This window comes from Lemur catta, chromosome 4 (genome assembly GCF_020740605.2).
Source record: "Lemur catta isolate mLemCat1 chromosome 4, mLemCat1.pri, whole genome shotgun sequence".
NCBI classification, from domain to species: Eukaryota; Metazoa; Chordata; class Mammalia; order Primates; family Lemuridae; genus Lemur; species Lemur catta.
Genome location: NC_059131.1, coordinates 3,862,763 through 3,889,819, shown reverse-complemented (window position 1 = coordinate 3,889,819; position 27,057 = coordinate 3,862,763). Strand labels below are relative to the sequence as shown.

General features: G+C 46.2%; 2 protein-coding genes across 2 annotated transcripts; one reads left to right on the top strand and one right to left on the bottom strand.

The window, feature by feature from the left end:
- On the bottom strand, positions 1–14,966 carry RSAD2 (radical S-adenosyl methionine domain containing 2). Its single transcript, XM_045550612.1, is given in 7 exon segments — positions 1–200; positions 1,880–1,912; positions 2,068–2,124; positions 5,208–5,613; positions 7,159–7,194; positions 11,027–11,395; positions 14,728–14,966. Coding segments are annotated over 7 exon segments (1,305 nt in total). The 3' UTR covers positions 1–35.
- Positions 14,855–27,057, top strand: CMPK2 (cytidine/uridine monophosphate kinase 2). The gene is made up of 5 exons (XM_045548852.1): positions 14,855–15,660; positions 17,074–17,188; positions 19,101–19,302; positions 24,663–24,896; positions 26,081–27,057. The coding sequence occupies exons 1-5, from the start codon at positions 14,965–14,967 to the stop codon at positions 26,220–26,222; spliced, it is 1,389 nt and encodes a 462-aa protein (XP_045404808.1). The 5' UTR covers positions 14,855–14,964; the 3' UTR covers positions 26,223–27,057.

The following is a 27,057-nucleotide window of genomic DNA, read 5'->3' as shown; positions in this document are numbered from 1 at the left end:
CACTGGTGGGTTTAAGTCTTGTTCCACTTACAGCTTTACCAATCCAGCTTCCGATCTGCCTTGCTCCATACATACTTTCCTCCTCGCTTCAGAAACATCTTCTCATCAAATCCACTGAATTTTATAGCCTCTTCTACTCCGACATCCAGGATGGATTTGGAAGGATCCTTCTATCCAATTCTGCAGTTCAGAAAGTGCATCTAGGAAATTAATAACAGACACGGGTATATTTCCATATAATTTATCCTATAAAGCTTAATTGAGGGTTTTAATTCAAGATAATGTTTGATATTCCAATCATGTAAACAAATGTTTTTTTGAAATCTGTGGCCAGATACTGAACTGATTGGATCCCGTCTCTCTACTCAACCAACTTGGGTTCTAGTGGAAGAGGCTGATGTAGATGTATTAGATCAATTAAGCACACAATAAACAGTATTATATATCCTACATGAGGCACATGTTTCTCCAATGGAGGGAATAATCAGGAAAGGCTTCCCCCAAATGCTGACATCTGAATTATGTTTTGAAATTTTTAATTAGAAGGAACGGTATTATGATGTGTTTGGGAAACTGCAGGTAGATGATATTTCTGGAATAAAAACTGTTCATGAATGTATAAGTGTAAATATTAATAAAAGCTTCTTTTAAGAAAGGGTGAGAGAATGATAAAGGAGCTATGGAGGCAGACAGGCACCAGACTGAGGGGAGTCTTACATGTCCTGCTAGGGGTCTCCGTTTTTATCTTATTCTATCCACTTTTGTTTGTTTTAACCTATTCTATTTTACCTTGTAGGCAGAAATGAGGTCTTCACACATCTTATGACCTACACTGAGCATTTTGTGGGAGCTCAAGTAATACTTACTGAAGCAAAATGTTAGCAAATTTGCAAAAGCAAATTTTGGCTCAATTATGTTTGTTCCAACTATGTGGAGACCAGTTTGTTGAGGAACGCTGGTCAAAATCCCCAGCCAATCATTAGAATTTGCATCCCAAAAATACTTTGAATTTTCCTCTCTACCTTGGACCCATAAACTGAACATTTTTGTTATCCTCTTTCCTCTGACACTCTATAAAGAAAGCTCACATTAATAAGAAATTGCTGTAAAACATCATTGATTAACTTGAAAATAACAACATACCAAAAGTCAGAGTAAGCATTTCTCAAAAAAACCAAACCCAATTTAAATATTGAGCCCAAGGTTGTGGTTGGAGCTCATTTCTTAAAAACAAGTCTTTGAATGAGATTGTTTATCCTCTGCTAGAAATATTGGCAAAGGTTATAAATCTAGGGGGAAAAAAGACAGAGGAAAGGGAAAAGTGATTTGCTTCCAATTTGGAGAAGGGTGGGTTTTCCTTTTCCTTTGGAAGATGGTGTGGGTATGAATAATACTGGTGGTGTTTGGGGAGGAACCGGGCTCTCGTCGCCAAGCCCAAGGCTTATCAGTCGGAGGATGAGCCGGCTGCACCTGGGTTATTCCAGATACTGTGAACTGTGGGTGACCTTCCTCCCGAGTAACCTGGGTGTCTTGTGTTGGGAGAACCTCCAGCCCATGACTGCACAACCGATGACTCTGCTGTGTGTGACAATGGGTTCAGTGTGACATGCATGGGTGCACAGCCACATGGGAGACCACAGCGCAGGGTGGTTAGTGTAAACACAGGGACCTGGGTTCAAGCTTATGCCCGCAGAAGTGCATAGCTCCACATGTGACACGGTAAAGTAAGGATCCTATTAATGGTAATCCCTGGCAACAAGACTAAGAAATGCTGGTTAAGGACAAATACGTACTGTATAGTTATGCTCATGTAACTCAACTCTGGCATTACCGCTTCATTAGTTTTAAGGGATAATTGTATAAACTCAGAAATACTCACATATTCATCCAGGATAAGGTAGGAGTCTTTCACCTGCAAAGGAGAAATCACATACAAACTTAGCGTCAGGGGTGGTGTTCGGCATGTGAGCTCAACTGTCCCTCTTACAGTGTTCGTGCCTTAGTGATTCATTATTCTGGAGGCAACGTTTCTCGTCCTGCTTGAGGGCCTTTTGGTGTGTCCCTTACAGGGTTTGAGCGCATACAGTTTCCAACAGATTCCAGCAAGCCTGGACGCTCTGCCCTCTGCAGAGAGGGTCAATTGTCAGAACCTTCACCCTGAAGCCTTTCTGACAGTGGGATCCCAGGCAATTTCCCGTTCTTCCACGCTGTGGGACAGCCCTTTTATTACTCAGAATTCCCAGCGACTGTGTGCACCATGTATCTAATTTCCCCCTTTTCAATGGATAAAGCAGAGGTTTCCTCAATGCTGGTAGCTGGGAGGTTAAGAGGTGGCATTACCGGGGACTTAAGTATCACTCTAACACTATGTGTGAACAGTTAGGCCTCCTATGGGTATACCTGTACTTCCTATGGGGAGGTGTACCTCCTACTGCCCACCCACACAGGTGGGGTCAGTAAACATTTTTCTGTAAAGGGCCAGAAAGTAAATAGTCTGTGCTTTGCAGGCCACACAGTCTCTGTCACAAGTAATCACCTCTGTGTTGTAGCTCAAAAGCCACCACCGCCAATGGGTGTGGCTGAGCTCCGCTGAAATTGTATTTATGGGCCCTGAAAATCGAATTTTTACATAATTTTCACTGGTCACAATATTATTCTTGTTTTGATGTTTCCTGCCATCAATTCTTACCTTGTATCCTGTACTAAAACAGGTGACAGGCCAGATCTGTCCCTTGGTCACAGCCTGCTCACTGCCGTGCAGGGTGAGACCCCTCCCTGCTCTTGAAAGTCTGGAGGGGAAGTGGGGTAAGGGCCCGGCGCCATCTACTGGGAGCGGGTTCAAGGTGCAGAGTGCTGGGCCCGCCTCAGACCTACTTGATCCCAGGTGATTCCTGTACACACTGAAGTTTGGAACACACTGGCTGGAAGGTTCCTGGGCTCTGGGGTCACCCAAATCCTGGTTTTGCTGCTGATACAAGTCAGATCAATGAACATTTAAGACTCAGCCATTGTAGGAGAGTTAACGGTCCCTTGTACAAAAAAAGGATTCAACAATACTGCAGCAACATTTATTACAACTACCATGTTTTCTTTGATCTCATATTAACTACAAATTAAGACAGAGTTTTAAAAAAAACTCTGCATAGAGAGGGGCGGTTTTCCTCCTCTGCTCCCTCTCTCTTCCTTCTGAAAGCCACCTGTCCCTTATTCCGGGATTTTCTTATTCATGCTCTCTTAGACATCAACTTTCAAACTCTAACCATTTACTAAGACCCTCAGAAGTCTAAAGCATAAGGAATGAATTTCTGTTCTTGGAATTCCTAACATTATGCAAGCATATGGGGGAGAGATTTTTCTGCATGTGTATTTTTGGGTGGCAGATGGGAGAAGCTGTTTTTAAAATGTTTTCTTAAATAATAAAGCTGATACTTATTTTACAAGTCTTTTCTGTCCAAAAAAGTTCTGAAAGTAAATAAAAACTACCAATAATTCTACTACTCCAAGATAACCACGGGGATATGCCTAGATGCATCGTTTTGTCCATTAGAATTAAACTTCAGTTTAATTTTGCGCCTGTCGCCCACAGCGCCCAGCCAGGGGACAGCCTCAGGTACCGAGTTCTGGGCCACATGAACGGTTGGACTAAGAGCAGGCCCCTGGTCTGGGGCCATCAATTTACAGCAGTTGACAGACGTCGGTGCTCCGGTGAGGAAACGGTTCCCAAACAGGCAGAGCTAACTCTGCCCCAACACACAGGTCGGGATCTTGAAATGGCAAATCTGGAGGAATCAGGCAAATAGGGAAGCCAAGCAGGAGTCACAGGACAGGACAGAAAAGCCCTGAGACAGGAAAAATATATATATAGAAAGACAAGAGAGCAGAGTGTCCAAGAGGCAGATCAGCATCTTCCAGCTGAGCCCTCTGTCCCCCCTGGGAGCACAGCCCGTGCTCTTCCACCTTCTTTCTTGAGCTTTTTCCAGCTCCTTCCAGGCCTTACTTATATGTGTAACCCAAAGCTCAAGTTCAACCTGTGTATTTAAACATTTTAAAAGTAAGTAGCATTTCCAGCTTCCCTTAACCCGTTTCCACGTATCAGGACAACCTCAGGAAAACAACACAACATCCCTTCCCATCTACCTGGAAGCTGACATGGGAGTGAAGGAAGCACCCGAGGCAGCCTTGAAAGAAAAGCTTCTCCGTGAGGCACGTGCTCTAGGCTGACGTGACCTTCTGTCTGGGGCCTTCCCTGCCTATGGGAATTCCTTCCATCTTTCAGAGTACAGCCAAATGCCACCTCTTACATGAAGCCTTCCAGGTAAGCTTGGCTTGTTTGCCTTTCCATGTTCTCCTAGCACATGTAGCTTTATATTCCATGAGTTTTCCCGCTTCTCTTCTCCTTGCTAGAGCCGAATTCAACATCTTGTCTTTAGTTGCTTCCACCCTGGAGTCCAGACACGGACACGATAGCTATGCGATCACCAGGGCAGCGTGCTAGAAACACGCTTGCGCAAGGCCACCCTGCTAAGCCCGCCTTGACCACAGGTCCTGCTTCAGGACGGTGTGTATGGGATGAGGTCCAAGAAGCCGCTTTTTAAACAGCCACCCTGAGTTGATCTGAAGAACAGCCAAGTGTAGAAAACTTGAATCCATAGTAATTTATCTGCAAGTATCTGTATGTTGGGGTTGTGTACAGATTGAGTAGGGTTGTGTGTGTGTGAACCGTGGACTTTAAGTAGCCGATAGTAAGACCAGCCCTAAAGCATGAATCTGGGAATAAAGGCGCTATTTGGTTACAACTTGGGGCTGACTTTACCCCTAATGTCTTCTAATAGTTCATTGGAAACTTAGTAGCATCAGAATTGATAAAGCACCTATACCCATCCATAAATAAGCTGTACATTTTAAGAAGAAATTTAGGCTTTATATGGACATATTCTTCAGAACACCTCCAAGTACTTGGCAGATCTTTTGACCTTTATCCTCACAATATTCCAGAAGACCATCGGTTCCAGTCTTCAGAAAGGAAATCGGGGCATGAAAAGTATAATTGTAACTATAACAGAGTGAAGAGACCAGGGCCTGGCCTGGGGCTGGCTCTGTGGGTTTACAGTCCCCCTGTAGCAGTATTGTTCTATGGTTTCACTGAAGAAAGTCTCTCCTGAATGTTTTCTTAATTAAAATCAGCGAAAGTGACCCTGTGTACTTACTTTCCAGCGGACAGGGTTTAGCACTTTGATCTGTCCGTTCATGTCCTCGTCCACGTTGAATCGGTTAATGACAGAATTGATCTTGAAAGCGACTCTGTAATCCCTACACCACGTTCTCAGTTTTTGAAGATTTTCCACACGGTTCTTCTTTCCTTGGCCATGGCCAATGAGGACACTGATTTGCTGGTCAAAGCTGTCACAGGAGAAGGCGAGAATGTCCAAGTATTTACCTGAGGGAAAACGACCATCTTTAAACATTTCTATCCAAGGACGCTTCAGGCCACTCACATCTCTTTATGATAAGCTATATTTTGCTTGCATCTATCTTTTAATTTTTAAAAAGAAACTTTCCTTCATACAAAACTCAGTGAGGTATGAATTATACTTTGTTCTTATGTCAAATAATCTTGAAAAACATATACACATAATATAATCATGGAGATACTCATATTTGATTGTTATAAAACTCTGCATTTGTGTGAGCACTTATTAATATATTTAAATGGGACTTTACATTTATTCCTGCACCAACATCATATAATCTCTGAGGCAGGTAGACATATTTGGAGGCCTCTGGAGTTACCTATGAACAAGTATAGATTCACTTCTCCTTTTTTCCACCACACAGATAAAACTGCTGTCTAGACGACCCCCAGTATTTTTGCCACATTCATTAGCTTCTTCCTGACATCACTTGTGTGTTTGATGCATGATCTAAACATTATGACACAGACCCTCAGGTGCGGTCGTGTTAGATGCCAAGGAAACCAGGGTACAGGGAAGCCCGTGTCGGAGCCAGAGGAGCTGGACCGGCCCCTCCCTGGAACACGCAGCTGAAGAGCTGCGACAGCCGGTCACTCCTGCAGCATGGACAGTGCTGAGAATTACCTTTGCTGTGGTCTCTCCTTTGCTGCCTCCTGTATCACGAGTTCCTTCTCTGCCTTTCTTATTCCCCCTCTGCTTCCCTCTCTCCGGCTGAGTTATTTTTTGCAGTTAAGTCTGAGTTTTCCTAGTTGTTGAGACTTTTTAGAGATGACTCCTTTTCCTTAAAATTAGTTTCAAATTATAGAAGCTAGGGGTTCCAAAAACTCTTCAAGCAACTGTTCTCAAAATAGTGATTTTTAACTCCTAGTTGGGGGGCTAATTTTATTTTGCCCATATGGAACCTAGGCCCCAAAGTAACTGGCACAATCCAGACCCAGAATAAGGCAATTATCTTTTATTCAACACAACTCAGAAAGCTCTAAAAATTGACCTCAAATTAAATTCTTAATGGCATATCATATTAAGAAGACGAAACTAACTAAAACATAGTCTCTAACCAAACTGCCCCAAAATTGTTCAGAACTTAAAATGTAGAAAACTGCCAGCTATAGCAAAGCCTCAGCTAGCTGATTGCCAAGTCAGCTGAGAATCTCAGTCCATTCCTATATTCTGCCACCTCTCCAACTTTTGCCGTGTGTCTGTAATATCCCCTCCTAGTTTTCTCAGCTTTTCTTGTCAAAGCTCTTGTGAAGAAAGATTTAAAGGAGCAGATCTGTTTGTTCAGTCCTTGCATCTTTCCCAGAGAGCCTAGAACCGTGATGGAATCTTTGGCCAACCCCTGCATACGTGGCTGCAATATGCTGTGTGTCGCTGATGGGTGATGTGTGTACGTAAGCCTGGAGCAATGGGGCAGGTTGAATCCACTTGTCAGAATTTGTCAGGATTGTTTAGCAAGATTCATGATGTCCTTAGTTGCATTGTTGGGGGTTCTGAGTTTCAGTTACATAGCAGTATGTGACTAAGTGACCAGCCCTACATAAAAGTCTCGGACCCTAAGACTCAAACAAGCCCTCCTGTACAAAGACATTCCAAATGTGTCCTTATAATTCACTGCCAGAGAGAAAGTACAATTTGTGTGGCCCCAGAAGGGAAAGGACTCAGAAGCCTCTGTGTGACCTCTGTGGACTCTGGTCTGCCCCCTGCTGTGTTTGTTACCTTTGCTCTAATAACCCCTAGCCATGAGCATAGCTGGCTATGGAAAGCTGGGCGTCCTTCTAGCAAAACACCAAACTTGGAGAGGAGGAGGGGGCTCTGAAACAGGTGTCCTCATCCACTCAAGCACACAGACCCATTCCTGGCCTGTGAAACCACAGGTGGAAAATCCGCGGCTTTGATATGGACCAGATAGTCATATGTATACACATATTTTGTTTGTGCCCCAAAACATCTAAAATCATTTCAAATTATTTGCAAATATTTGTAATGGGAGATTTAACATAGAATATAGCTTTTTGATGGATCTTTAATAATTTGAGGATCTGGCAAACTCCCATATGGCACAAAAATCAGTGAAAGCTCACAGCTGGCTGCCCACTTGTCCACTAGGAACAGGGCCCTCGGCTTCCCGTTCTCCAGTCTTCACGCTTTCCCACTGCCTCTCCACCACGGACGTGGGTTTTCTTACCTGCTTCCAAACTGGCTACTTTACACCAGCTTCCCCGCAGGAGCATGTGAGCGTGTGCCCCTGAAGTGCAGCGATGCTCCTGTCTCCCCTCTGCACGCCACTTGGACACCCACTGACAGGCATTCTGGAGGCCGTCTGGGACCACACCCAGAACACGCTACCAGTGAGTCTCTGGGCACAGTCCCTCCTCAGCTCCGTTTCTTGTCTCTCTGAGTCTGGTTCCCAAAGCTCACTTTGACTCTCTAACCCCCTGTTTCGTTAGGTGACCCCTTGGTTTTCACACACTGCCGTGCAGTCTTCCTGGTTCTCCTTGGACTGAAACTTTGCATCTTCTCTTCCTGCATAACCTTCGTCAGGTGGACTCTCCTGCCCACATGCACACGTCCACGCCCACCATCTCACGTGGGGTATTCCTGTCCACACCCTCCGTAGACCACAGAGGCAGCTTCCCTTTGAATGGTTTCAAGGCTCAAACAGCTCATATGAAGCAGGAATGGAGAATTGTACTGTAAGGGGTAGGTTATGACCGTCACCTAAAATGACAGTACATAGGAATAAGCTAACATTTCCAAGTGCTCACTGAATTCTGGGTGCTGCTCTAAGGACATTGCATATATGTAACTTACCTGCAAGGAATCTCAGCTATCTTAGGATGCAGTGGTTCTTACTCTTGGCTACACAGTGGAATCTCTTGGAGCTCCCACATTAGCCAATGGATCTAGTCTGGTTCCAACAGAGATATTTTATTACAAAGCTGTAAAATGTGTTAATCGTCCCTGCTAGTAGCCCAGATTAACAACTGATGCTCACTGTGTTCAATTCTGTTCAATCTTCTCTGTTTAAAAGCCAGGGAAGTAAATAATATATTTTAGAAGCATCTTTAGCCAAAATAGTAACTTTTAATTTTAAATATAATGTAAAATAATGTACATTTAAATTTCAATTTTAATGCAAATTTAAATTTTTAATCACCAACAAAATAAATTTTCCTCCATTTTCCAAAAATTTCTCTTATATGAAACACAACCCATACTATACTGTAAGCATTTTAATTAATTTGAGGTAATTATATAAAAGTATTAATTATAACTATAATAGTTATAATTGATGACAAAAATATATGAATTTTCACATATTTGTGAAACTTTTGAGGTTGGTTTATCAGTTATTGTTACCTACATTTTAAAAATTATGAAACTGATACTCAGAAAAGTTAAATGTCCTGACAAATCTACTAAATGCCAGAGCAAGAACTCAAACCCTGACCTTCTAAATGAAGACTCCTAGATTCTTTCCACTTCACCAGCCTTCTCTTCCTTTGTTTTTTCATGCATTTATTCATTATTCAAAAACATTTATTAAGCCCCTATTACATTCTAGATATTTTACCAGGCATTGTTATACACAGAAGGGTAAAATTCACCCTTGGAACTCAAACTCTTCCAAGACCCAGATATTAAAAACAAAACAACAAAATGAAACACAATGGTATAATTTAAGTGCTGCGATACACATTTGCAGTAAGCACCATGAGACCACAAGTAAAGGGCAGAGGGCATTGATCCTGCCCGATGAAGACCAAGGATAAGGAGCTTTGAAAGTTCACCTGCAGAGATTTGGGGACAGGCATTCTAGGAGGTGACAACAATGTGACCACAGGCCTGACGATGCAGGTGTGTGGGAAGAATGAGTGTGATGGGGTGTGTCTGTAGCATGGGGTGGAGGAGGCTGAAGGCAACACTGAGCAGGCCCCGGGCCTTGGTAACGATGCTCACTAGCTTGGTCTTATGAGTCATGCAAGAGGCTTAGGTGTGGAGTTAAAGCATCAAAACTGTATTTTAATAAGAGCATGTGCTTTCAGTTGGGAGAGCAGAGACATGAGATGAATGGCAGTAATCCTGGTGAGAAATGACAAGAACTTGAGCTAAATCTCACTGAGAATGGAGAGTTGGGGTCTTCACTTGCAAGATCAGTGGTGGGTGACTAAGCAAACATAATGCAGAGCAAAGAAGTCAGATCCAGTAATGTTTACACTGCATGATTTCATTATATAAAGTACAGGATTCTGCAGAACTAATCTGTGTGTTAGACCAGCTAGTGATTACCGGGCCAGGGTAACCGCTGGAAGGTGGGTGCCTCTGGGTGTGGTGATGTTCTCTCTCTGCATCTGCAAGCCTGGGTGTGGCCCCTGTGATATTCGTCAAGCTGTGCACTCAGGATATGCGCAGTCTTGCGCATGGAATCTATACTTTAGCGTAAAAGTTAAACAAGGAGACAAGGCAGTTTGCGATACTGCTGAAGTTACTAGCTGAGGAGGTGCTCTTGGAAAGACAGGAAGACAAGGATGGAAGGAAGAACAGATTTGGAACGGAAGACGTTGCATTCTAATCTCATGTGCTGCCTTCTCCGAGATGTGCACAAGTTATTAATGCGATGATGTTCAGCAAGCAAGTCTTGAGAGTAAAGTCATTGATATATTTGTTAAAAAATTATTTTTTAAAAGTTTCATATTAAAAGTGTGACCATGCCAGATCTGGCTCAACTTTTATGTCACAAAGTTGTGAGTCCTTTTTTCAGCTGCCACAGGCCCCCAGGTTGAAGGTCACATCACCTGAGCTTGCCCAGATGAACCAAAGGTACAAGCACAGGCAGAACCTAAGTGTCTGGACCAAGGAGGAGGGACTGAACGAAGCAGCAGACACTGCACGGCAGGATCCGCTCAGATCTTGCCCCATTATCCTCTGACCATAAAACCATCCCAGTGCCCTTGTTCAGGGACAGGCTGCTCTGGGAACTGTCACCTGTGTGCCCCTTACTTGTGCCAAGTAATACAATCCCCTTGCTCTAACTGACCTGGATGTGCCTTTTGACGGGATACCTGCTGAACAAACAAACCCCTTCCATTTGAGAGGTAACAAAAGCACATGCAGAATCCAAAATAAAAGACTCAACCGTCGCTATTCTTATGTCAAAGTTTTTGGGGTTTTTTTCAACTTTCTTCAATTACTGTGTCTGGAAACACCAAATTCATTAATGCTTTGGACAAACTGAGAAAGTGGCACAATCTTCCCAAACTGCCCCTTTACAAACACTGGGTAGAACAGGACCCACCCCTTGCACAGACCTCTGCTCACTCAGAAGTTTGCTCCACCAAGCCCCGGTTTCGGTTCCAGGCAGCTCTATGGTTTAGGAAGTCCTGGGCACCCACCCCGAAATTCACCCTTCCAGGATGCCATACTAGTTTTGCGATGGGCAATGGTGATGGAGAGTTCTGGAGAAGCCCTCCAGCTTGCGCATGTCCTCAACCCCTTCTTGCCTCCCCCTGCTGTCCTGCAATTGCGAATCCTGATTTGTGCCTGGGACAGGGGACTCACCAGCCTCCTTAAGCAAGAGCAGTCCTCTCTGGTCGTCCTCAAGGGGCAGCACGAAGGACGTTTTGGCCGTGTGGAAACAGAACCCACGTTTGTAGTTGCACTGGCGCGTGAAATGGTAGCTGACACTGGTGGGGGTGGTGGGCAGAAGGATGTCCTCTTTCTCTTCCTCTCTGGTCTCATCTGGCTCTTTCCTGACATGCTGCTGCTGCCTCCTCTCGGTGCCTGGCAACCGGAGTGCTGTCTTCAGCCAGCAGAGCAGAGGGACCAGGCTCTTCCACAGAGAGCTCAGAGGCTGCCTGAACGTGCTCAGCATCTTTCCAGCAAAAGCAGTGGGCACGAGGGTCCACAGGATGCCCTGGACTGCCCTGCACCCGGGAGACACGCTTTATATGGGAATGGAAACTGGCAGCTCTGAGCAACCTGTCACAAGGGGAGGAAGGACACACCTTCTTTGACACTCAGCTGAGTTCGAGTTTTGGTTTTCTCTTCTGGAAAACAAAAGTTGAAACGCAGCCAAGAAAGCTGGCAGTTCAGAAGGAGGGCCAGCACGCCGGCTTTCTCTGTCCCGGGGTCGGCCTCAATCCACTCGTATAGTAACAGTCTTTCGACTTGAGGTGGTGACAGATGAAGATACTGATATCCATCTAGAAATCCACAGTACGACACCCTCTTTATCCTTGCATCACTCTCTCCTGAAATAACCCCAAACAGCCGCCACCCTGCCATCCTTCATGCAGGGGATCCTTGGGGAACGTTTGTTGTTAAAGCCAAATAAGGAGCAGAGTTGCTGACCCAGGCAGGGGGCTGCAGAACCGTTAGCCTCAGGGACCCCTTTCAGACGGCAGTAAAAGGAACAGCCATCTGAGACCAGAGTCTCTGTGCTAGGAATTTGCAGGGGTTCACAAAGATAACAGATATTTTCTTTTATGAATGAAGACATTGTATCTTCAATATCTTCAACACTTACTGAACATTGACTGAGTCCAGATACTGTAGTATGATTAATTTTACATCTCCTTGTAGTGCGGAGGCAGGTGAAAATGGACAGGACTTAAGAAAATATATGAATATATGATGACAGACAGCAAACTCTGTGCCAGGGTATTTTTCCTGAGTTGGAGGCTCAGGGGGAGTTAGGAACAAGCCAGACTTTCTGCTTACCTCAAGCGCTCAGGGGAGGGAAGCAAACTGGCAAGTGGGCAGTGACTGCAGCATGTAAAGTTCTATAATATGAAGAACCTTGATGAAGCACGGGAGAGAGGCAGCCTAGTAACCCAGATTTGGGGGGTGGGCAGTGATAGGCTATATTGTGCCCCCGAATTCATATGGTGAAGCCCTACCCCCCGGTTCCTCACGATCTGACTGTATTTGGAAATAGGGGCTTTAATGAGATGATTAAGGTAAAATGAGACCGTAATGGTGAACCCTAATCTAATCTGCCTGCTGTCCTTCTTGGAAGAGGAAATTTGGGCTCTCAAGGAGACACCACGGCCGCATGCACAGAGAGAGCGCCGGGCGAGGACACCCTGAAAACGTGGCCATCTGCAAACTAGAAAGAGAGGCCTAGGCCGGGTGCAGTGGCTCACGCCTGTAATCCTAGCCCTCTGGGAGGCCGAGGCAGGTGGATCGCTCGAGGTCAGGAGTTCGAGACCAGCCTGAACAAGACCCCGTCTCTACTAAAAATAGAAATAAAAATTATCTGGACAACTAAAAATATATATAGAAAAAATTAGCCGGGCATGGTGGCGCATGCCTGTAGTCCCAGCTACTCGGGAGGCTGAGGCAGGAGGATCGCTTAAGCCCAGGAGTCTGAGGTTGCTGTGAGCTAGGCTGACGCCATGGCACTCACTGTAGCCCGGGCAACAGAGTGAGACTCTGTCTCAAAAACAAAAAAAAAAAACAGAAAGAGAGGCCTCAGAGGAAGCAATAGCTGCCAGAGCCTCGTTCTCTCGGACTTCTGGTCTCCTGAACTGCGAGAAAATTAATTTTCTATTGTTGAATCTGTCCAATGTGTGGTATTTTGCTGACGGCAGCCCTAATAGACGAGCTCATCCTGAGAGGGGGATGGTGCAGGGAAAAGTCAAGAAAGCCTCACGGGGAGACACAGCACTGTCTCACTGAAGAAAAACGAGAAAAGCAAGAGCCCTACTTTCATGTTACATACGCGTGAAAACACCGGCACACACTGAATGTCCAACAGTCAAATTGCTTAGAGAGAATGAAAACGATTCCATTCAAAGCGCTAAAAACATCTTAAACTCCTAACTATTCTTAGCTTATTAACACATACTTCAGCCACATATCTATACTATTTCATGTATGTTAAAATGATTTTTTTCAGAATTAAACATAATTCCAAACTTAAATCCAATTCGATTAAGATACAAAAATTTTCATCACTTTCAGCTCACCTAATGTTTTCTATCTTTGTCTCAATTCAAGATTTTTGAGAGATTTTCCCCATGGAATATTACTATGTATTTTTGTTTTTGTTTCTTGTTCACTTGCTTATCAACCTTAAAAAGACTCAGTTAATGGGTAAAAACAGACTATGGTAAAATATGGTAAAAATATCCATATAACTGAGTAAAACACTGTTACAGGAAAGCAGCAATACTGCTGATGCCGGACTTGTGTTTGGCAGAGCACACTGTCATGCTACTTGTTACATACCTCTTTTACTTTAATGCAGGAAACCTTAATTTGGTGTATGAAGGGCAATTTCAAGGTGCCAATCAGTGCAATACTTCCCAGTTTGAGAGTCAGTAAATGGGGGGGGGGTAAGTCCAGTACAGGGCAGTAAGACACAGGTTAGTGAAGAACACAGATGAGTGAAGTGCACGGGTGAGTGAAATGCAAAAATGAATGAAGAGCAAAGGTGAGGGAAGGCCCAAGTGAATGAAGAGCACAGGTGAGTGAAGGCAAAGGCTAGTGAAGGCACAGATGAATGAAGGCATAGCTCAGTGAAGTGCACAGGTGAGTGAAGAGCACAGTGAGTGAAAGCAGGTGAGTGAAGGCACAAGTGAGTGAAGAGCACAGGTGAGTGAAGTGCACAGGTGAGTGCACAGGTGAATGAAGAGCACAGGTGAGTGAAGGCAAGACTAGTGAAGGCACATATGAATGAAGGCATAGCTCAGTGAAGAGCACAGGTTGAGTGAAGAGCACAAGTGAGTGAAAACAGGTGAGTGAAGGCACAGGTGAGTGAAGGCACAGGTGAGTGAAGTGCACAGGTGAGTGAAGTGCACAGGTGAATGAAGAGCACTCCCTGTTCAGGCAGGAAGAGCAGCTCTGTGGGACTGGAGGGTAGAAGTGGGCTGTCCAAGGTGGGAATCGAGGTCAGGGGAGTGGCTCCTAAGTCATCCAGGCCTAAGCAGTCTGCAAAGCCCGTGGGCAATGAGAGAGATAGTTACACCCAGAAAAGACCTCTCTGTCCCTGTTTTCCTAGTGTGCACGTGGACCCACCCCCGCCCCAATACACTGGGCATAAACCACAGAGGAGGAATTCAAACCAGGGTCAGGGGGCCACCTGCTACCCACAGAACACAGCCACTGAGCTACCGTTTGGCAGAGGGCCCAGGTCCTCATTCAGTTCCCCCTGAGGGCTCGAGGCCCGCTAAGGAGGATGCCACAGGCAGGGGCTGCGACAGTCCCTGGGAGCCGGCGCCTGGGGACAGCTTAGGCCTGCGGCGAGGCGCACCTGGGCCCCGGGGCCAAGCGTTTCCTCCCCGAGCGCCGGCTGTTTACGGCGCAGACCTCAAGGTGAGGAGAGGCCAGAGAGGACGCCCCAAGCTCCAGGACTCTGCCCCGCCAGGGCGTCCCGCTTTCCTTTCCCGGCCGAACTTGGCTTCCATTTCCCCGCGGCGCCTCCCTGCCGCAGCCCCCGCGCCGGTTTCGTTTCCGAGGCGCGGCCGAGGGCGGGGTCGCCGCGGCGCCCATGGCCTTCGCCCGCCCGCGCGCCCAACTCCTGCTCGGGCGACTCTCGGGGCCGCTGCGCGCGCGACGCGGGGTCTGCGCTCGGGCCATGGCTCCGCCGCGCCGCTTCGCCCTGGAGCTCCCCGACTGCACTCTGGCCCACTTCGCCCTGGGCGCGGACAGCCCCGGCGACTCGGACATCCCGGACGCGCGCCCCGATCCCCGCCTGGCGGTGCTGCTGGGGCCCCCGGGGCGCAGCTACTCCCTGTGCGTGGCGCTGGGCCCGGACGCCGGCTGCAGGGCCCGGGTCCGGGGAGCGCGGCTGCACCAGCGCCTGCTGCACCAGCTGCGCCGCGGCCCCTTCCAGCGGTGCCAGCTGCGCAGGCTGCTCTGCTACTGCCCGGGCGGCCAGGCCGGCGGCGTGCAGCACGGCCTCCTGCTGCGCGACCCCAGCGATGGTCCCGACACCCGGGGCGCTCTGCTGGACCTGCTGGGCACTTGCCAGGAGGCCCCGCGCCCGCTCCTGGGCGAGTTCGAGGCCGACCCGCACGGCCAGCTGTGGCAGCGCCTCTGGGCCGTGCAAGATGGCAGGCGGCTGCAGGTGGGCTGCGAGCGCGTCCTGCCGGCCCCGGAGCCCCCGCTGCACCCGGTGGTGTCCGACCTGCTCAGCTCCGTGGTCTTCCCGAACCGGGAAGCCGCCCGGGTCGTTTTGGAGGAGGTAAGAGTTCTGACCCTTCCCAGCTCTCAGTGTGGCATCCACACCCTCCAGACCAGCTACCTGCACCAAGCAAGCAGCTGGCCTCTAAAGACCTTTCCTGCCTGGGTGTTTTGTTTATGCGCATTCACGAATTAGTCCGGGAAGGTGTCCCACGTGGCAGGCTCTGTATTAGACACTGTGCATCTTTCAGGATTCTTGTTTGCAAGGGGTCTTCCACCCTGATGTGGAGCGCACTGAGCAGGCGCTGCTTGCTACGCTGTAAATGCATGCTGGAAGTATACAGAAGGAGCCAAGAGGCCACTGGGGATGGTGGAAGACCACGTCCTCTAGGAAGTAATTCAAGGATCTTGGGGTGTAGAGGAAAGTGTGGGAGTTTGGGGGTTTAAGAAACTTAAACTTGAGTAGTGCCTACCTACTTACTGGTGGTAGACCTTGTGCAAGTTACTCAACTACTCTACATCTTACTCTTCTTTTTCACCTGTAAAATTCGTGTCTTGCAGTGTCGTTCAGATGAACTGACTCACAGCAGGTGCTCAAGGAAGGAGATTGAAAATTCTTTCTGACCACAAGCCAAGCTAGCCAGATGTGGCCTCCCGAGGATGCCCTGTGGGTCCCAGAAATATTATGTTTTACCAGATTATGGGACAGGGTTGTAGAGCAGTTAAGAGTGCAGGATCAACCACATGGGATTGAATTCAAACTCTGACATTTATTAATTGTGTTACTTTCAGCAAGTTTCTTCAACATTCTTTTTCTGTTCCTTTAACCCATAAGGTAGAAATAATAATAGTATCACAGTCACAGAGTTATGGAGATTGGCCAGCTTAATATTTGTTTGTAAAGCACTTAGAAGGTTGTCTTGCTCAGAGTAAGCACATAAATAACAAATAAGTGTCTGGGCCTCCCTGTGGAAAGGCCATGAGTATGCAGTGAGGTCCTGCACAGCTAGGGACTTGGAATTCCCAGGAGGACGTTCCTCTGCTAGCTTTGGGATTCCAGTGCATGGCACTTTTCTCAGCCCCCTGTGTGGTGAGGAGAGGATGAGATCCAGATGCAGACTGCTCTCTTTAGAGCCAGGGTTTACCTGATTTCCCACACTTATGACAGACTGTCCCAGGGCCTGTGGTTCAAGGTTGCTGTTTACACGGCACTGCAATTATGTGCCTTGCCTGGCCTTCCTCCTGTGGGAGAAGTGGCCGACCAAGGGCTACAGGCTGAGTGATCCAGCTACTCGATATAAAATAGAGCAGTCCAGCCTGTCCCAGCTTCAGAGTACTCTGAATTCTACAAGACTGGCACGGTGCTCAGTATAACTTAGTCCTTATTAGCATTTGGTGATCTTGTCCTCAGTCATTTAGATGTGGTTTCTGCAAAAGCTCCATTGCTTCATTGCTGACGCACATTGTTTTGCAGTGTACACCCTTTATTCCTGAAGCCTGGGAGGTGCTTGACCTGGTGGACCGGTGTCCGAAGCAGGTCCAGAGAGGAAAGTTCCCAGTTATTGCCATCGAGGGACTGGATGGCACTGGTAAGAGAACAGCACGTTTTAGTTATAGGGAATGATATTGATCAGTCACAAAAATAGAAATAGTTCTTGCAAAGCCAGACTTTCAACAGAGTCTGATGAGCGCCTCTACTGTGCAGCAGGCACTGTGCCAGGCAGGCCGTGGGCTGCAGAGATGAGTGAGACCGTCAGCGTGATGCCGTGTGAGGGGCGGGAGAGCCGAGCCCTGTGCTCTGGGGAACACGAGGAAGGTGCTGAATCTGGCTGCTCAGGGGGACGTGGGAGGTGGATGCACAGCCAGGGACGATACCTGGATTGTGTTTTAAGTAAGTCAGGAGTTGCTCAGGTGACCAAAGCAGGGAAGGTCCTCCAGGTAGAAGAAATAGCACAAAGTGTAGACTCCTGAATTGGAGAGGTGTGTCCAGGAACTGTTTTGGAGCAAAATGTGGAAGAACTGGGAAATGGAGGGAAAAGTGTTCTGAGCTGTCAAATAGATGTCAAAATACCATGCGAGTGACCACACTTGGACCAAGACACAAAAGGGGGAGAGGAGCTGCTCCGTGGGCACAGGAGACACCGAGGAGAGGGATGATCTTGGGGGACGCTAACATCCATGTGGTTCAGCCTGAGGAGTTTTTCTTTCCCATGTCAACTTGAGGGATGCAGATTTTTATTTTTGATAATGTAAAAGGCACTTTCCACATAGGGGCCCACTGTGTACGCAGGTGGGTTGACTGTGGCGCAGGCAATGGCTCGTGCCCACTGCCCTGCCCATCTGAGTGATCGGGCCGTGCCTTGGCCTTCAGGGAGACCGACGGTCCTCCCTGGCATGTCTCGCTGGGCACAGCCCAATCGTAGTTTTGTCAACCACAGAGGGAATCCTAACAGCCCCATCAATCCTTCAGCCAGTGTGTTTTGTTGATCATTTATTTTGTACTAGAGCTAATTTAGATGCTGTGGGATTACAAGATATATAAAGACTTAGCCTCAACACAGGCATGCACACACACACAATTTGCAAGGAGATTGCATGGAGTGGCAAACCAAACATGAGCTAGTGACTATCTGCCGTTTGCGTGCATCCTGGACCCAGGCCTGCTGACAGGGTGAGTGTGGGTAAATTTGTTAACTTCTCCAGTGTCAGTTTCTTCATCTGTAAGATGATTACGTACTAACTGTTTTGCAGGGCCATTGGGAGAATTAGAAGCAGGACGTGTGTGGCGTGTGTGGCTCATAGTAGACACTGAGAAATGGTGGCTACTGTTAGGATCCCTCTTGACAACCCAAGGAAAAAAATAAACGGTTGATAATAAAGTGTTAAGTGTGTGCTAGAGAAAAAGTTAAGTCTAAGTGGTAGGAGCTCAGAGAAGCCATCCAACAGCCACTGAGAACAGATCATATTCTTCTTGCCCATCCTGTGCTCCAGGCAGCCGCTAAGAACTAGGAGATGGGTCCCCAAAAGTCACCAAGTATATCACCCGAGGCTGTGCAGAGGCAGCCAGAATATTACACAAGAGTGTACCCTGCCTTTAAAAAGGAACTGTCAGCCCAAAGGCAGATACAGAATCTCTATCGGCGACTCCCAGAGGGACAAGAGCAGGGGACAGCGACAGAACCAGGGTGGGCGGCCCTGTGAGAGGGTGAGCAGTAGCTTGGGCCAGGAATAAAAATAGCACATTAAAGGGGCCCTGGTATCTGGACCCCTGACGCCAGAATTTGTCATTAACCTGGGTTTTCCTCCAAGTATTCTAATACCAAACAGAGGAATCCTAAGTTCCGATGGGTCTGCAACTTTTTATAATGAATTATATTATTTGATCAACTCCTTTGATTTTCAGGTTGAAAGAATTTCTCTGCTCTTTCTAAGTTCCCATTAACTTTTGGGCATCATACGGTGGCTGTGGCTAAGAGGGGCTGTTTTGTGTCTGACCTGCAGGTAAAACCACAGTGACTCAGTCAGTTTCAGGTTTACTCAGTGCTGTCCTCTTAAAGTCACCACCCTCCTGCATTGGCCAGTGGAGGAAAATCTTCGATGATGAACCAACTATCATTAGAAGAGCATTTTACTCTTTGGGCAATTATATTGTGGCTTCTGAAATAGCTAAAGAATCTACCAAATCTCCTGTGATTATAGACAGGTATGTACAAAAATGCCTTAAATTAGGCATTTTCTCCCTAAAATATAAGCATATGTGTGTACACGTATATGCAAGTACACAACTGTGTTTATCAGACTGTATTATGATAATAATAGGAATAATGTCTGTGATTTATTAATTACCTACAGCCGTACCTGACATTTGCTAAAAGCATTACATACAGTGTACTAACATCTGGAACAATAACTTTGGTAGGTAGATGTTAAATGTTATCCCCACTTTACTGATGAGAAACACAGGTCTTAGAAAGGTTAAGAAACTTGCCACAGCGACGGAGCTAGGATTAGCGTATTGAGGATGTTAACGAAAGTGTCTGCTTCACAAATCTATACTTCCAGTGGTTCATTTGCTCATTGGCTTATTCAAAACATACTTACTGGGCACTACTGTGTGCCAAAGACTGTTCTCAGTTCAGGGAATTCAGTGGTAAATGAGAGAGACGATTCTCTGATTTCATAGAGCAAACATAGCATTGCAGAAAAGATAATAGCCGAGGGAACAAACACATAAGATAATGTCTGAACACGATAAATGCTAAGAAGAGGGCAAAGTGATGGACCAGAAAATGGCTAAATCCCCACTGGATGCAGCACAGGGAGGCCTATCTAAGAGGGCGCTGCTAGTCTAAGCGCTGATCAAACAGCCAGGTGCGGAAATCCCAGAGAAATGCAAAGCACTATGAGAGCGGGAACCGCAAGGGCAAAGCTACCACGGAGAGAAGCCGACACAGTTGACGACCAGGAAAGGCCAGCGTGAGGGAAGCACGGTGGAGCAGGGGTGCTTTCTGGTGAACAGGGAGAGAAGGGCAGGGGCGGATGGGCAGGGTCTAGGCCCTCGTGAAGAGCGGATTTTATTCTCAGTGCACTGGGAGCCACTGGAAGCTTTCAGATAAGGGAGAGATGTGGACTGATTTATATTTTTAAAATTCCACACGTAAGAAATATTAATAGCTTTAAAAATGCTATCAGAATGGAGAAATTCTATAGCAAGCAGGTCACACCGAGCATACATCACCAGGACTTGGGGATGGGGAAATCACAGCCACTGTGAGTTTACATTTTGCTCCCATGAGATTAGTGAAAACCATTACAATTAACAGTTTCCTCATACCCAGGCTTGGAAATGATAGGAATGGATGGAAACTCTCATACGATCCACGCTGGTGGGAGATGGATACTGGCACAACCACTTGGAGAACAGTTTGAGAAGAGGTAGCAAAGGGAAAGATTGTTTCCATCTACTGAAGGAACCTCATAAAAGTTTATTTCAGCTTCGTTCATACTATTGCAAACTTTGGAAAACCTAAAGCTCATTAGCAGGAGAAAGAGCAAATAAATACTAGCACATCTACCAGGTGGAGTACCAACAGCAATATAAACAAGTGCAGTGCATCAGTGTGTGCAAAGTACAAAAGCATAATGTTGAATGAAAAACAGTCATGTTGCAGAAAGATGCTCCATACAATACAGGCACAATAATCCGTACCTCAGAGAACAGAGAAATGCAAAGAGGTTGAACACCGAATGTGAGAGAGCTGTCCTCTGGGAAGTAGAGAGAAATGCAGCTGATACGGAGTCCAGAAGGGCTTCAGTTTCAGTTGGTTGATTAACACTCCAGTGTTCTTTTTATTCTCTCTGTCGTTTTACTTATTTTTGGAAAGGTGAGCCATTGCATTGGAGCGTGTCATTTAGAAAAGAGCACTAATCATAAATGTAAATCTCAAGAAATTCCAAGAAGTGAACACATCCAAGTCACCTATACCCAGATCAAGACTGAGAGCCTTCCACGGCCTCTGCACTGCCCCCGACCCCAGGCACTGCCCATTCTGCTCCCAGCGGTGGCCATTGTCCCGACTGTTGCCACCATCTCTTAGTTTTGCCTGTTCTTGAACTGCCTGTAAGTGCAGCTATACATAAGCACAGAGTGCTATTTGCATCTGATTTCTTTTATACCACGTGTGTTTTTAAGATTTGTCCATGTTGTTATGAACTTCCTTTTACCCACCTTTATTGCACATATGCATGCAATTCCACTGCATAGATTCCCAGGAATGCAATTTCAGGGATGTGGGGTTTGTGGATGTTCAGCTTTTGTAGGTATTGCAAAAGTTTTCTAAAGCAGTTTAAAGAATTTCAAGTCTCCTCACCACCCCACAGCACTGTCTGGGAACTCCCTGTGACTCAGAGCCTAGTCAGCAGTTCACATTGCCAAGCTTTGATTTTAACTCTTCTAGCGTTTCCACTTGTTCCTGGTGGGGAAACTGGTCAGTTAAAAATCCAGTTTGCCGTATCTGAACCCAGAACTTCTGCTCTTTTCTTGAAATAATATTTTTTTCTGTACACATTTCTGTTTGTCTGAAATTCTCCATCAGGAGATCATGTGGAGTGTATGTAGAGAATAAAGTGTACAGTCAGGGGCGGGGGACAGAGAATGAAAACAGAAAAACATCAGCTAGAAGGCTGTGGCTGCAGCCTGAGCTCTAATGGCCAGCAGGTGGTTTTAACATTGGGAAGGCAATGGGGATGGCAAGACCATTATTTCAAAGCTGTCAAGTTATAAGAAATCCTAGAAAGAGCTGAGAAGGATAAGATATCTTGTTCTTGGGATGCCTTTGCCTGGATGATGTTTTGTCCTGTTGTCAATGTGCCCAATGTTATCCTAGTTGATATCTCTTTATTTCAAAGGGAAAGACTAAGTGTGGAGTGATTGCGTGAGGCATGGTATTTCCTAGGATGTTCACAGATCCTAAAGCAGCACGAGCCTCTGGGTGGAGGCAGGGACTCAGGCTCTCTGTTTTCTAATCTGTGAGATGGGCATATTCATGATCCCTTCCCTGCCTACTCTCAACACTGGTGATGAACATCCGATGAGTGGATGCATGTAGAAGTGCTCTGAAAACAGCAATCGCTACTAAAACATAAAGCATTAGCATATAAGCTGCATATAATGTGTTGGCAAATTGCATTTGATTTAAACTGATGTGGTTTCCTTGATGGCAGAATTGGAGAATACTAAACAGTGCAAAGAGTCTGAAATTGATGGCCAAAGGGTATGATTATTTAAAATGAGCAGCAGTGTTGTCATTGAGAGCACTCTATACAAAACAGGTCCCTAATTCTTCCCTTGATTTTTCTTCTTTGTGTCTGTGAATTGTCTGCAATTTAGTTCTTTAAAGAGATACTGTATCACTTTGTCAGATGAAAAGAAAAGAGCAGTTCTTTGTTGTCTTGGTGGGTTTAAAGATTTTAATGAAATCCATTTTAGACAACACCATCGTCTAGCTGAAAAATACATGAGACAAAGTAATTTTTGATGGTGACTATGGTTAAGGTTGGTGACTTAATAACACTTATTATCTTTAAAAATCTATTCTTGCTGATGGTTTTTCTGCAATAAAGAAGACTTTTGAAATTAAGATTATATCAGCTTCTGTGTTTGTAGCTGGATATTTCATTCAGTGAATATTGAGCATGTGTAGAACACAGTGCAGATTGTAGCTTGAAAGAAAACAGAAGAGAAAACCTGGACCCTGCCCAAATTTATTGAGCTTGGGGGACAAAATGCATCTGGCAGAGAAGGTAAAAGGCGAGTTTGTGAGTAGTAAGAGTCAGGTAAGTAAAGCACAGGAAGGTGTCCTGGCAGAATTAAGAGCCGGCAGCTACAGCCGCCTGACGTTCTCAGAGCATGCTGCTGGAGGCAGACCACTGCTGGAGGTGGACCACCAAGGATGGGTGGTATAAGGATGACTAACTCCCGGGTGGATGTTTTACTTTTGGCCTTTTCAGTACTGCCTGTATCATGCTATCAGAATTCAAAATGATGAAGCTTTAGTTATAACCCGTGTTCAATAAGAATTAGATATTGGCTTATAATAGCAATGTAATAAAGTCTTTTTCAAAGCACTTGCCTATATTTGCAACAACTATGGAAGGAAAACAAAGCTTGCGTGATTTCCATTTTGCAGACGAGTAAGTGAATTTTGCCTACATCCACAGAGCAAGTGGGGTCCTAAGGCCAACAATGCGCAACTCGGACAGCACAGTGAATTTACCACGAAGACACCACTGTGTCCTTCGCACTGCACAGAGTAGTTCCAGTCTAAAACGATCAAGAATTTAGGACTTTAAAGAATTGAAGGTGCTAAATTGGAAATATAGATGAGGAGGGGCCCATGGGTACCTCCTTAGGTTGGAATGTTTATAATTATGTCATAAATATTTGTGGTAGGTGATAGTCCTTTGATATTGGGTCTGAAATTTTGGATTTCATCACTTAACGTTGAAATACGACAAGAGCAGGGCAAGTGTATAATAAACTATGCCAAAAAGTGCAGTGGCTCTCATTCATTCATTCACTCACTCATATTTCCGAAGGACATTTACTGTGTACCTGTTATGTGCCAGACACATTTGACCAAAAAAAGACTTTCTACCCACGTAATTATTTAATGGAGGAGACAGAAGCTAGCATACTTGTAAAATTAGCTCTAATTTACCAGAGGAGTTCTTCGATAGAGTCACACATAAAGGGATTTGAAAACACCAGGCAGGACACAGTGAATTCTGCTCAGGGGCTTCACAGGAGCTGGGGTCTGAAGGAAGAGGAGAATTTTGCTGGCTGAGAACGTCACTCTCACTAGAGGGAGAGGTACGGTGGGAAGTGGGTTCTTACTAGGAGACCAAACAGGTTCTGCAGGTTGTGGAAAGCCATTGGGGATTTTAAATACAAGGCTGATTTGATTTTTACTTACGGTTATGATTTTATTATCCCCCCGAAAAGCATTTTTTAAACAAATAGCCTGCAGAAAGAGTGACTGAGGTGCCCAGGGAGGGTTGTCCTGAAGCTGCGTGTGGTTTGTTCATCTCTCTGCCTGATCCGGAGGCAGGGACAGAGGCTGGAGAGCTGGGAAGGACAAGGGGATTCCAGCCCAGGGTCCCCAATTTGAAAACAGTGTAGGAACTGAAGTGGGCTTGCCAGGGTTTTATTGGGCCCAGACCCAGCCTCAGATACAAATGAGCTTCCAGATGGATCTACCGCCCCTCCCACACAGCCTTCAGAGAGGAAGGGGTATCACCAGGGCAGCAGAAGCTCACGATAAATGGCAATTTTAACTAGACATGTGTGGCTGTGGAGGAGCCCCTGCATCAGTACTGTGGTTGTTTAATTTTTTCAATATTTTATAATTTTTTTTATTTTGTAAAATGTAATTTTATTTGGTTTATACAATAGTAGGAAAACTTGCACAGAGCCAGCCCTGGACCAGCGTCCTGCACAGCTGATTTTCAGATGCTGCCGTGACGTCCCTGCAGACGGGGACTCCCTGCTCCTTTCCTTCTCAGGTACTGGCACAGCACGGCCACCTATGCCATCGCCACCGAGGTGAGCGGCGGCGTGCAGCACCTGCCGCCGGCCTGTCACCCCGTGTACCGGTGGCCGGAGGACCTGCTCAGGCCCGACCTGGTCCTGCTGCTCACCGTGGGCCCCGAGGAGAGAGCGCGGAGGCTGCGGGGCCGGGGCGTGGAGAAGACCAGGGAGGAAGCAGAACTGGAGGCCAACAGCGTATTTCGTCACAAGTAGGTGTTCCCCGTGTGACGTGAGTGGCAGAGCAGGCGTCCCCGAGGGAGGAGAGCCTCTGGCCTCACTTTGGGAGTGGGAGGAAATGATGTTGCTCCCAGTTTTCAAATGCAAGAGGCGACATCCTCTGAGTTACTTCAGCTCCATGTGATGGGCTTGTTACGACACAGCCGCAGCGTGGCTAGAGTGACGGCTGAGTGGCGGTCACCCCTTGCTTCTAGTCCTGGCTGTGCCAGAAATAGCATGAACCTGGGCTGCACCTCAGTTTCCCCAGTCATAATCTAATGGACACAGGGTACTGGGTAATGAACACACAGGACCTTTTACCTACTCGGTGATTTCCGTGTGTCAGCCATCGTTTTACTTGGGATGTTGTGTAACCTTACAACATGCTTGCAAGGAAAACATTAGCCATATTTTACAGTTTACAAAACTCAAGCTCAAAGGATTAAGTAATTTTTCTAAATTTACATAGCTATTAAGTAGTAAAACTGGGATTCAAGTCAAGGTGTTTCTGATTTTGGAGACACCGTGTTTGTTTTCATTAGAAAGTTTTGAACACAGTAGTGGAAGAGGGTCTCATCAGTCTTCCTGCTTCATGGCTGAGTATGAGTCAGTTCTACAGCACTGGTTTTCAAAACTAAACCAGAAATGTTTTATATAACTAAGCAATGCTAGCATTGTTGTTGTAACATAGTAATGTTATAATACAAATGATAATAATAACTGCTGTGTGTAAAGATACTATGTTAAACAATTTATTTGTATTAATTCATTTAAACATCATTGCAAACTTGCACGATATTATTTCAGGGCACAGACTGGGGAGAAAGTTGCCACTGAGCAAATTACCCAAACTCTTTGAGCCTCTGCTGCTGTCTATGGAGAATGCGGGTGACAACAGTTCCCCTCCCAGGGTTACTCTGAGTATTAAATGAGAAAAGTCAAGCAGAACGCTAAGCTTTGGCAGATCAGAGGTATCCAACAAGTGCTAGCTATTCAACGTCATTATTCATTTATCATTTATTAAACAAAATGCACCAACCTCTGTGGGCAGAGCTCATTGCGACGAGATAAATGGGATGGGAGCTTGCTCCAAGCTGTTTATATCATGGTAAGAAACTAACCTTAGCAGGAAGACCGGTATCAAAAAGTGGACTCTTTTCATTCTGCCTGTCCGCAGGGTGGAAGTGTCCTACCGGAGGATGGAGAATCCTGGCTGCCACCTGGTTGATGCCAGCACCTCCAGGGAAGGCGTCCTGCGGGAGGTTTTAAGCCTAATCCAGAATAATTGTAAAAATGTGCCGGGTGCCACGTTTTGCTAGATTAGACGTTTGAGACATCTACGCCCGCCATTTGTGATGCAGTTTTCCCGGATTTCTGTTGTATGAGCATATTGTGTGGCAGAAAACTGGAGAGCAGGCGATTTAATTTTCCTCCAGCCCCTGTGCTCCCTTCTGACTGGTGGACCCACCGAGCTTGAGACGGCTGTGTTCCAGCGGGAGGCCAGCGTCTGCTTCCTGCCTGGTATAGTCAACATTTTCTTGGAACATAGTCGTCACTCCATTATTCCCAACTCTCCTAAAAGCTCGTCTTATCTAGACAGCGTCAGCTATGCAGAAGCAACCGGGAAGATCTGCCCATCAGCAGGGAGCCCCTGCAGCCTCTCCTGCTCCCGCATTCGGGCACGGGTTGTGCCGTGATGTGCCCAGAGTCGGCTTCTTCCAGATCTGGTTGCTCTTCATAAAGACGGTCTCATGTAGCCCCCGATCCTAGAGCCAAGTCTTCCCACAGAGCCTGTCTCTGTGCCCTGGTTGTCCAAGGACATGACTACGGAGCCATTTGTGGGCAAGGGACACTGACAAAGAAGGCATCAATCTTGTATCTGAGACTCAGAGCCTCTTAGCTCGTCCTCTGGGTTTGTGCCGCCGAGTCAAATATAAAGACATTCAACCCAAGATGCTCTAAGTATAAATATACCAAATTCTCTGAACTATATTTTGCTTATTTGTCTTTCTTTCCTTTCCTACAAAATACGGCTCTGGCCATGATGAGCATTTTGCGCTGAGCTGGACGCATTTCACTCGGCCATTCCAGCAATTTATTTATATTGATCTTTGTGTCATGTGCTTCCTCGGTGTGGAGTCATGCATTAAAATT